Source organism: Eptatretus burgeri, chromosome 14 (assembly GCF_056783735.1).
Source record: "Eptatretus burgeri isolate ZD-2024b chromosome 14, Ebu_testis_v1, whole genome shotgun sequence".
In the NCBI taxonomy this organism is placed as follows: domain Eukaryota; kingdom Metazoa; phylum Chordata; class Myxini; order Myxiniformes; family Myxinidae; genus Eptatretus; species Eptatretus burgeri.
Genome location: NC_140974.1, coordinates 66,738,180 through 66,751,010, shown reverse-complemented (window position 1 = coordinate 66,751,010; position 12,831 = coordinate 66,738,180). Strand labels below are relative to the sequence as shown.

Below are 12,831 nucleotides of genomic sequence, written 5' to 3'. Positions count from 1 at the left end.
ATACTGTATTTAATTTTTGTCTCATAAATCATGTTTACAAATGATCATTTAGATTAATATAACATTGATTGACAGAGTGTGCATGATGCCATACAGGTGCAAATCAGAATATTCCTTAAAGTAGTTCAAAATCACTACTTCTCTTCTCTTCTCTTCTCTTCTCTTCTCTTCTCTTCTCTTCTCTTCTCTTCTCTTCTCTTCTCTGATTATATTATTCTTATACAGGGTTTGATGTGCTCCATTAAGAGTATGGGCCTTATAAATATACAACATCCTCAATATTTCCGATGTGTCCCTGGCCATGTGTGTGTTGTGTAGTGTGTTGTTTATCAAGCCTTTACAAAAGCACTCTTGCTTTTACTTTTACAGGAAAATCATCAAGAGGAGACCCAATAAGAGGAGCAACACGAACACAGCTAGGATAATAGTGACAGCGAGCATGCTTTTCGATGGTTGAACGTTCACTTCGAGTTTGCTTGCTGTCATTTTCCCTGCACACATGTGAAAAAAACACACACACACACACACACACACACACACACACACACACACACACACACACACACACACACACACACACACACACACACACACACACACACACACACCATTACCATTCTCAGAATGCTGTTATCACCAGTAAAGTGGAGCACTTTTGCCTTTCCCATTCATTACATATCAAAGCATAGCCATTTAAACTGAACCGACATGGAAAATGGCCTTGCACATTCTTCATGGTTTTTGAAAGCCAATCTATACATCTTTTCCTCCCATTTGTGTAGCGCAAAGCAGGGTTAAACAATCGGTTCACGCTGTCTGTCTGTCAGTTGATAATCGTCAAGGAACTACTTAAATTTAAATCGAATGATATATTTGTAATTTAAATTGAGTTATATATATTTGTACACTGTGGAACATGAATCTAAACACGAATCTGCAGTTTAGCAGTACTTTGCCTCTGAATTTGGTAAATTGTATGGAATGTTATCCAGAGCGTGCGTGCGCACAGAGGGGGTAAAGAAATTGCTTCAGTCTGGCAGTTAAACAAAAATTTAAAATCATTCCAAACAGGAAACCGATTGGTTTTAGGGAGTTATAATAAAGGACACATACAGGTGCGAATAACTAACTTAATGTGTTAAGTAAGGTGGTGTAAAAGACACTGCATCAACAGCGGCAAATTTCCAATTCAATGGGTTTCGTTTTAACAGTCTTTAAAACTTATTTCATTTAAATTGCATTATGTAGACTTGAACAATGGAGAATGGAAATTGCCTTGTTGGCACTTCCTAAAACCCCAAGTTTACCAGTAATTTGGCACAGTTGTCAGTCCTCTCGAACAATCAAATTTGCCACTTACACTCTCTCGGGGTGGGGAAACTTCGAGATTCCTCTTGTTCTTCCAATAAAGTCCCATGTTCTTTTTCTCAAGAGTGCGTGGAGTAAGATTTTAAATGAACTCTCCAGTTACATGATTAGTTTTACTGACGACAAATTCAAAGAACAAATTGTTTTCCTTAATATTCCGAACCTCGTAGAGAAACATTTTCATATGCTGGATAAAATCAGTTTTTCGATAAATTGTATTTCGAAACAATCATGACTCATGGCCACAAATTGCATTTCAAATAAAGCCTTTATAGAGACTGGTTTTATTGTAATCTTAATACACCTTCTCCAGGTAGTCAAAGAGCCTGGACCATAGCTGGTTGAATACCTTGCCAGCTTTGCCGACAGTCAGCCAAATTCAGTTCAGCATCGTTGGCTACCTGGGTCTGAGCTCCATACTTATTCCATAATTTAGTACCTGTTGTGGCATCTTAATAACACATCTTTTGTCAAATACCTGAAATCACCGAAACGGAGATAAAATCGATCGGTCGGGCAGAATCCTGGGCCTTGTAAGAACATATACCAATGGATGTTGATTAGACCAAGACAAACAAACTGACTCGTAGCAATCTCGCAATCGTATGTACAGGTATGGATGCGGTGCTTATTGGCTTGATTACATCATGACATGTTGCTGTCCATAAAATTTCAATCGCAAAGGGTTGTTTCTCATGACTTGATAAACAACAAAATATCTCATTGAGGTTAATGGAAAAAACAACATTCTTTCACGCTTGTATTCCCATATGAATGAGGACGGTTCCTGGAAGGTCCACCTCTGCTCTTCTCACAGTTTAGGAAGTAGTAACGTAAAGAGGATAGTCTCTCATTTGTTCCACAGTCACAGAGAGAGAATCAGTGGCATGGGTCGGGAGCTTATTGGTGAAAATCTGCATCTGAGTACAAGAATTTTGAACTGATTCTGCAGATGAGATATCGGGCCAAAAACTATGTAGAGCACGACATCTCAAAAAGTTACGGATGGATTCGGACCGAACTTGGTGGATGAGTTGGTTGGGTGACAATAACAAGCCGATTCGATTTTGGCTCAGGTCTGGATGTGATCGGACCTATCAGTCGGATACAAACCATAAACCGTTCAGCCTAGTGGAGGTATCCACTCTACCGATTGCTGTTCTAGTTTCTTTAGAATTTCATAATTTGGACACTGCCGTGCCATTAAAACTATTTAATGTGGCTTGGTGATCCACTGTAATTTCATGTAAAGTACCAGATGCTCTTTCATTATATCAGGCACATCGTTAGTTATTACTTGTTATATTAACCAGTCTCTCTCTCTCTCTCTCTCTCTCTCTCTCTCTCTCTCTCTCTCTCTCTCTCTCTCTCTCTCTCTCTCTCTCTCTCTCTCTCTCTCTCTCTCTCTCTCTCTCTCTCTCTCTCTCTCTCTCTCTCTCTCTCTCTCTATATATATATATATATATATATATATATATATATATATATATATATATATATATATATATATATATATATATATATATATATATATCGAGTGCAGCCTGTGGCTGCTGGTTGCATCATTGGTTGGGACGCGGCTATGTCGCTGATGCAGTGTCCCCTTTACCAGTACACTGGTGCTCATTTCGCCGACCTTGGAAGGATGACAGGCTGAGTCAACCTCCTGGTGTATTTTAATTCAGCGGCCCAATGGGGCTTGAACTCAGGACCCGAGGATCCCAAGCTGCCACCCTAACCACTAAGCCAACACCAGGCTTATATTAACCGGTTAATGGATATTACTCCAACAACCCAATGAAGTACTATATAATCACCCCCCCCCCACCCCAATCTCAACAGGTTCACCTTTCTGCTCTTTCAATATGTTGCTGACTTTTTCAACCATTTGCTCCGTATGGATGACAGGTTGTTTGCAATTCCTCCGATTCACCACAAAATGGTCGACTTGCAGCTACAGTATGTCTTGAGTTACACAGAAAGTACTATTTAGAGGACTTATGTTTCATCATCTGTGGTTTCTGTTCATAGTGTAAAATGGCTGTTCACATGTAACAAACAACCAGGGAACGTGAATTTGTTTATAGTGTGGAAGCTTCTGAGCCAGACAATAACCACACTCTTAAGATAGCAAGCAGTGTCAAGAGATATCCAAGTAGATCAAACCCCGTGCACTACTCGCGGTAATTCGTTCAGCGTGCCGGCGACAACTCGCCGCCTCTTCGCGAAAGACACTGTGGGATATTTATCCTCAATGAAGAAGGTGCTGCTTCACAATGCAGCACCCCCTGCCGGAACTGACTTTAGTGGCGTTGGAAACAAAACAAAAAAACCCACAAACACAGCATGGAGCACATTGTACCCAATGAGATATCTCAGCAACCTCTGCAGAACTTTGACAATCACGGTTTGAGTTTGCGATGCGTCCTAAAGTGGAAAACGCAACACCGCTCTCAAATCCAGCTGTTCTACAGCCCTGATACAAGAATGCAGGAGAAACAGATATTTAGCTGCAAAATCATTTACAGCTTTTCTTTTGTAATTTTTCTCATATTTAAACCGTTTCCATCGACAATTACAAGTTTGGACGTGTCAATGATAAAGTGAACATGCATTACGTCAATTAATACACTCAATCCCTTACCAGATCTGGTTTGAATATTCAGTGTTTTGCTTTGAAGTGATGAAGCTTCATACATGATGCTGTAAAAAAAAGACAATTATTGAGTAAAAACTGATCTTAGGAGGATGCTGCTGCTATTCAACCACAACATGGTATAGTCCACCTAAATGGTCTCCCTGAACATTGGGGTGTCTCCTTGCCAAATGAGAATTACATCATGTTACGAACATTGTTTACTTGCTGTCATTAACAAGCATTTTGGTCCAAAGTGTAAAAAAATCAGCATCAACTTGAAAAAAATATCTTTAACCAAACTCGGTGGTATAATGGGTAGAGCGTCCCCTCTGAGTCTTGGAAATCGGGACATCGAACCCGACAGAAACTGAGTCGCACCAAAGATTTAAAAACAGGTACCTGCTGCTTCCTTGCTTGAAGCTGAGCATTTATAAAGGATGGAGCACAGACCATATAGGTTGGTAAATAATAGTGCAGCCTTTGATGGTCCATGGGTCTCCTCCCGCATCGAAGTTCCTTGTAAGAGAACTCGTATTATTATATCTCAAGCTGTTAAGGTATCAACTTGAGCTTTCAGAGACATTACTAGCTTTGGCTCATCACCCTCGACTGATGAATCAAACCAGCGACTCAAAGAATGTAATCAATAATTTCAGCACAAAATTGTCAATCTGCGGGGGCAGCAGCAAAAGTCAGAACAAAGAGGAAATAAAATACTTTCAATGGAAATTGATCTGCCGTGAACGAAAGAGAAGGTGACGTTTCAGGCCTTATCCTTCGTCGGAGCAAAAGAGACCCCGTGGTTCTGATGGAGCTCCGTTTTTTCTCCGACGAAGGGTACGACTCGAAACGTCAGCTTCTCTTTCATTCACGGCGGATCAATTACTATTTCAGGCATTTTATTATCCACAAAATTTAACGAATTGATCAACTACCCATGGGAAATACACTACCTGTCAAAAGTTTAAGAACACCACCATTTTTCCAGTTTTTACTGAAATTTAAGCAATTCAAGTCCAGTGAATAACCTGAAATGATACAAAGCGAAGTGGTAAACTGCCAGAGGTTAAAAAGAGAAGTTTAGGTTACCAAAAACTGAAGAATAATGTAAATTTCAGAGTTGTTAAAAAAGGCCCTTTTCATGGAACAAGTAATGGGTAAGCAACTGCAGCTGTTCTGCAGCAATGGAAGTAAATTAAGCCTTGAAAGTTGATGCAAACAATTCCTACAGGTGTCCTAACTTTTGTTGATTAGTTACAAATCCTCTGTCTGTATAAAAGCAGTGTTGGAACAGACTGTGTTGCTACATCCTCTGAAGCATTATTTGGACAATATTGCACTGCAGGAAGTAGTGTATTGCTATCATAATGGTGAGAAAAAGACAATCAACAAAGGAAGACAGACAGAGCATTATAACCATTAAAAGTGTAGGTCTTTCCTTTAGAGAAATTGCAAAGCGAGCCAAGGTGTCAGTGAGTACAGTTTCCTTCACCATCAAAAGGCACATGGAAACTGGAGGAAACTCTGACAGGAAGAGGTTTAGCAGACCCAAAGCCACAATGCAATCAGAAAACAAGTTTCTGAGAGTCAACAGCTTGCGTGATAGGCGGCTCACAGGACAGCAGCTTCAAGCACAGCTTAACACTGGTCGAAGTAAGGAAGTCTCAGTTTCAACTGTGAAGAGAAGACTTCGAGCTGCAGGTTTGACAGATCAAGTGGCAGGAAGAAAACCATTGCTGAGATGGCAAAATAAGAAAAAGAGGCTTGCCTGGGCCATGAAGCACAGCAAGTGGACGACTGAAAACTGGAAGAAGGTCTTATGGACCGATGAATCAAAATTTGAAATCTTCGGTTAATCACGCAGGATTTTTGTACGCCGTCGAGTCGGCGAAAGGATGGTTCCTCAGTGTGTGACACCAACTGTCAAACATGGAGGAGGAAGTGTGATGATCTGGGGCTCTTTTGCTGAATCCAGAGTCAGCGACTTGCACAGAGTGACTGGCACCCTGAACCAAAAGGGCTACCACAGCATTTTACAGCGCCATACAATACCCTTTGGTCTATGCCGAGTTGGTCAGGGGTTCATCCGATAGCAAGATAATGACCCAAAACATACCTCCACGCGATGTCAGAACTACCTTAGAAGAAAAGAACAAGATGGTAGGCTTCAAATCATGGAATGACCAGCACAGTCTGCAGACTTAAACCCCATCGAGCTGGTTTGGGATGAACTGGACAGAAGGGTGAAAGTAAAGCAACCTACAAGTGCAACACATTTGTGAGAACTTCTGCAACAGTGTTGGGAAGAACTTTGCGAACAATATTTGATTTCCATTGTGGAAAGAATGCCACGAGTATGTTCGGCTGTTATATCTGCAAAAGGTGGCTACTTTGATGAGTCAGAAATTTAGGTTAAATTTTGTTCAACAAAACGATTCCATGATTTCTTTTTTATCTTCAATTGTTTATTTGTTCTATGCTTCAATTTCAGAGTACATTGAAACATTAAACTGCTTAAATTTCAGTAAAAACTGTAAAAATGGGGGTATTCTTAAACCTTAGACCGGTAGAGTACATTATAATTGTTTTGGTTTTGACCCCGTGCATCGTTTGAGTTCATGCCCAGGTGGTGGGAATTTCGGGTCACGGATAAAAACGTGGAAAAAAATCAACTCTAAATGTGATATTGGGTCATATTCCTGGTTGGACTTTCAGCCATCTTTCAATTTTCCTCGAGGTGGGAATTTGTGATGGTGCGCCATCGACTTTGGTCTTGTCTCCTATTTGTTTCAGGTACTCAAAGCAAAAGAAAGAGCTTCATGCACTTGGAAAACGATGAACCATTGTGGTTCATATCTTCAGCATCACATCTGACCTTACATGATGTTGTGGAGACTACACCTTGCTGTATTCATCTGCATTTCCGAGTGGGAGAAGGAGATACAGGGTCTGCTGCTTGCCCACCACAGGCAAGTTGGCAGCAAATCATTTCACAACCACCCTCTACCAGATAATGCATATACATATATATATATATATATATATATATATATATATATATATATATATATTTACATGGCATCATGCTTGTGAAGTAATGACGTAGCAAGCAAACCCTCAATTTACATTTACATTTACATTCCCCCTCTTCCCACACATTCATCACTTTGCTCCACTTTTCCTTCTCTGGAACACTTTTATCTAACCACACGCACAGTACCGCTCTTAAAGCCAATATGAAACCCAAGGTATTTCAAAGCACTTACAAATAATTTGTGCCAGTGAGAGGGCTCACTTGAAAGACGTCATCAAAGATGGGAATGTCTCTCTTTCTCCGGCACTGTGGAGTTATGGAGCCGAGCGTCTCTCTCTGATTGTCTGAAATCACAAGGACAACAGGGATGTGTTTGGTTGAAAGGGAAGGTGGGGGAGTGATCACAATGGAGAAAAGAAATGAAACTCAAAAATGTGATGTTTTTAAGACATGCTCAAAAATATTGGATATTGCAAGTGAAGACTTTCCTTATCAACTCATTTTTTTTCGAAAGAAAATATTTTGTTGTTCGAGGCCAGCGCCGGAGCCGAAAAACCTAAAACTCTTCAATCTATGGCCTTGGATGAATCAACTTCCATTCAACTTATTATTTAAATAAACTTTCAGGAGAGGCACAGGACACTTCACTCAGCTTTTTACAGTCACGTGGGACAGATAACCTATTGTAGAGGGAAGGACACAGCTACAAAGGCTTAGGCACTATGGAGTGATTTATTTTTTTTAATCCCCAGAAATGAAACTTTTTTTCCCAAATTTCAAGTTTTTATCCCCCACCGCGTGACGGAAGGGGGATATTGTTGTCACCCGGGTCGTCCATCCATCCGTCTGTCCGTCCGGCCGGCTGACTGGCGGGGCGTCAACATTTATAGCTGTGAGTGCGATAACTCATAAACTATTCACCATATCGATTTGAAATTTGGGTCACACATGTACCACCTGAAAAGGAAGAGCCTATTGATTTTGGGCGTGGCCGGATCCAAGATGGCCAACTGGTGCGGCCATCTTGAAAAAAAATGTTTCAATGGCAGAGGATTCCCCATCTCTGATGGGTATATTTTTTTTGTTGTTGTTGCCGAAAACTCTCCAGCACTCACTGATGAACCTCTGAAAGATTGACGAAGATGTTTGGTCATCTCTGACAAAAATGCTGACACACACACACACACACACACACACACACACACACACACACACACACACACACACACACACACCCAAACATCTCTCTTATAGTGTCATACCAGCAGGGGTACCCTGCAATGCTGGGTCCCTTCTCCTACCCCTTCCCCTTCCACAACCTCATGAAAAAGATGGTGGTGATTTCTGGGCAGCTGGAGGGAAAGGCATGGACTGGCTAATGGGTGGTGCTTAATATATATATATATATATATATATATATATATATATATATATATATATATATATATATATATATATATATATATATATATGATTCATAAGAATCCTTTTTCATGAAATGGATTAATGGACATTTTAATTTCACTGATATTATTTGGCATTTTCTTGGGAGTGATCTCTTAAAGAGAGGAAGAAAGAATCCCCTTATCCTGCAGAAGATAGAATCAACATATAATTTGTTCATCGTCCTCCTACAGTCCACCCCATACATGTCCACGCTCTTTTCCACATTTTTGCCTCCGCCACCAAAGGTGAACGAGGTTATGGTTTCACGCTACTTTGTTTGGTACTTGACCAAAATTTTTTTTTTGTCAAGTATGTTGGTCTGTAGCATTTATCTGTCTGTTTGTCGGTTTGTCACGTGATTTTTAGCCACAGTTTTCAAGCAATCGTTTTGAATTGTGTGTGTGTGTGTGTGTGTGTGTGTGTGTGTGTGTGTGTGTGTGTGTGTGTGTGTGTGTGTGTGTGTGTGTGTGTGTGTGTGTGTGTGTTTAGGTGACTGGCCAAGGACGGCAACACTAAATTTTGGTGAAGATCCGAATCCAGATCCAGATCTGAGAATTTTTAAAGTGGTTCTTCATCACTGAGAGATGGAGCCAAAAACTATGCATCGCATGAAATCTCAAAAAGTTGTGGACGAGTTTTGACAAAAGGAGGTGGATGAGTTGGTTAGGTTACAAGAACAAGCAGATTCGATTTTGGTTAAGGTCCGGATTCAGATCCGACCTATCAGTGGCATACAAAATGTAAACTATTCAGCCTGGTGGTGGTATGTCCTCCACTGAGTGCTGTTTGTTTCACCAAGTTGACACTCGATGAGTGATTTTTTCATTTGTCTCTTTGTTTGTCTGTTAGTTTTTTGTTTGTCTGTTTGTCTGTCTGTTTGTGTGCAAGATATCTCAATAAGTTGTGGACGGATCCGGAAGAAATTTTGTGGGCAGGTTGGGGGTGTGAAAAGGACGAACTGATTAGATTTTGGTGAAGGTCCGGATCCTGATCCGACTACTATAATTTTTTCGTAATTCTTCACCATTGAGAGATCGGGCCAAAAACGATATATTGCTTGATATCTCAAAGAGTTGAGGACGGATTGGGATGAAACTTTGTGGTCAGGTTGGGTGTGTGGAAAGGACGAATTGATTCGATTTTGGTGAAGATCCGAATCAGAATCTGGATACGGGAATTATTTAATTTTTTCATGATTCTTCACCATCGAGAGTTCGGGCCAAAACCGATAAATGGCACGATATCTCAAAAGTTTGTGGACCTATTCAGATGAACCTTGGTGGACACGTTGGGTGTGTGACAAGGAAGAATTGATTCAATTTTGATGAAGATCCAAATCCGGATACGGATTGTCGGGAGGCATGGGTCAGCAGTAGTTGGGCAGGAGCATGGGCACGGGTGAGCAAGCCCCACTTTGCTTGGCATGTTTGAAATACACAATACATCAAACTCTAGACCAAAACGCATCTCTCATGTAGATCATAATTAGTATCCTAAACACAAGATCATATTGGCTGGGTAACATCATAATTCAGATTTGGTGATAAAATCTTGCCGTAAAAGAAACAGATCGATAGAATGTTTGTTGCTTTTCAAGCATCACAGTCACTTTGATTACCAATCTAATAAAGTGAGTAACGAAATCTGAAGGTCTACATTCATCAACAATGTTTCCGCAACAACTCATCAACATCAAAGCATGTATCGAGTATTATCGCACACAAAATAGTTCGGATGAAAACCATCGCCAATCAGCTATTGAACGGCAAAATGAATGTGCGATAAGAAGCACGTACTGATTTGATCAATGACAATGACATCAAGAGCAAGTGAACCGTTGACGATGCAGGATGGAATTTTCAGGATGACGCTTTGACTCCGAACTGCCTGGATCACATCTGCAAGTTCTGGACGAATATCTGCACACAGGTGGGAAAGATCACGGAGAATCACAGAGGATCACGGAGAATCACGGAGAATCACAGAGGATCACGGAGAATCATAGAGGATCACAGAGAATCACGGAGAATCACGGAGGATCACAGAGGATCACGGAAGATCACGGATGAGCATGGAGAATCACGGAGAATCATGGAGAATCACAGAGGATCACGGAGGATCACGGAGAATCACGGAGAATCACGGAGAATCACGGAGAATCACAGAGGATCACGGAGAATCACGGAGAATCACAGAGGATCATGGAGAATCATAGAGGATCACAGAGAATCACGGAGAATCACGGAGGATCACAGAGGATCACGGAAGATCACGGATGAGCATGGAGAATCACGGAGGATCACGGAGAATCATGGAGAATCACAGAGGATCACAGAGGATCACGGAAGATCACGGATGAGCATGGAGAATCACGGAGGATCACGGAGAATCACGGAGAATCACGGAGGATCACGGAGAATCACGGAGGAGCACGGAGAATCACGAAGGATCATGGAGAATCACGGAGGATCACGGATGAGCATGGAGAATCACGGAGGATCACTGAGGATCACGGAGGATCACTGAGGATCACGGAGAATCAAGGAGGATCATGGAGAATCACGGAGGATCACTGAGGATCACGGAGAATCACGGAGAATCATGGAGAATCACAGAGGATCACGGAGAATCATGGAGGATCACGGAGAATCACGGAGAATCACGGAGGATCACGGAGAATCACGGAGAATCACGGAGGAGCACGGAGAATCACGAAGGATCATGGAGAATCACGGAGGATCACGGATGAGCATGGAGAATCACGGAGGATCACTGAGGATCACTGAGGATCACGGAGGATCACTGAGGATCACGGAGAATCACGGAGAATCACGGAGAATCACAGAGGATCACGGAGAATCACGGAGAATCACAGAGGATCATGGAGAATCATAGAGGATCACAGAGAATCACGGAGAATCACGGAGGATCACAGAGGATCACGGAAGATCACGGATGAGCATGGAGAATCACGGAGGATCACGGAGGATCACGGAGAATCACGGAGAATCATGGAGAATCACAGAGGATCACGGAGAATCATGGAGGATCACGGAGAATCACGGAGAATCACGGAGGATCACGGAGAATCACAGAGAATCACGGAGGAGCACGGAGAATCACGAAGGATCATGGAGAATCACGGAGGATCACGGATGAGCATGGAGAATCACGGAGGATCACTGAGGATCACGGAGGATCACTGAGGATCACGGAGAATCAAGGAGGATCATCGAGAATCACAGAGGATCACTGAGGATCACGGAGAATCACAGAGGAGCATGGAGAATCACGGAGGATCATGGAGAATCACGGAGGATCACGGAGGATCACGGATGAGCATGGAGAATCACGGAGGATCACTGAGGATCACGGAGAATCACAGAGGATCACGGAGAATCACAGAGGATCACGGAGAATCACGGAGGATCATGGAGGAGCATGGAGAATCACGGAGGATCATGGAGGAGCATGGAGAATCACGAAGGATCACGGAGGAGCATGGAGACTCACGGAGAATCACAGAGGAGCATGGAGAATCACGGAGGATCACTGAGAATCACTGAGAATCACAGAGAATCATGGAGGAGCATGGAGAATCACAGAGGATCACTGGGAATCATGGAGGAGCATGGAGAATCATGGAGACTCACGGAGGAGCACAGAGAATCATGGAGAATCACGGAGGATCACGGAGAATCACGGAGGAGCATGGATAATCAATCACGGAGAATCATGGAGAGTAACGGAGAATCACTGAGAATCACGGAGAATCATGGAGGATCACGGAGGAGCTCGGAGAATCATGGAGAATCACGGAGGAGCATGGAGAATCATGGAGAATCACGGAGAATTACGGAGGAGCATGGAGAATCACGGAGGAGCACGGAGAATCACGGAGAATCATGGAGAATCACGGAGGAGCACGGAGAATCAGGGAGGATCACAGAGAATCACAGAGGAGCATGGAGAATCACGGAGGAGCACGGAGAATCACAGAGGATCACGGAGAATCACGGAGGACCGCGGAGAATCACGGAGGAGCACGGAGAATCATGGAGAATCATGGAGGATCACAGGGAATCACGGAGGAGCACAGAGAATCATGGAGAATCACGGAGGAGCACGGAGCATCATGGGGAATCACGGAGGATCAGAGAGAATCACGGAGGAGCACAGAGAATCATGGAGAATCACGGAGGAGCACGGAGCATCACAGAGAATCACGGAGGAGCACAGAGAATCATGGAGAATCACGGAGAATCATGGAGAATTACGGAGGAGCATGGAGAATCACGGAGTAGCACGGAGAATCATGGGGAATTACGGAGGAGCATGGAGAATC

General features: G+C 42.6%; 1 protein-coding gene across 1 annotated transcript in view; it reads right to left on the bottom strand.

Moving 5' to 3' along the window:
• Positions 1-7: 7 nt before the first annotated feature.
• LOC147013505 (uncharacterized) overlaps positions 8-12,831 on the bottom strand; it is a 17,785-nt gene continuing 4,961 nt past the window's right edge. The window contains exons 2-5 of the mRNA XM_085855348.1: positions 10,283-10,405; positions 7,273-7,384; positions 4,013-4,071; positions 8-491 (exon numbers count right to left, since the gene is read on the bottom strand). Coding sequence (XP_085711474.1) covers positions 364-491; positions 4,013-4,071; positions 7,273-7,384; positions 10,283-10,405 — 422 coding nt within the window. The 3' untranslated portion in view covers positions 8-363. The remainder of the gene's footprint in view (positions 492-4,012; positions 4,072-7,272; positions 7,385-10,282; positions 10,406-12,831) is intronic.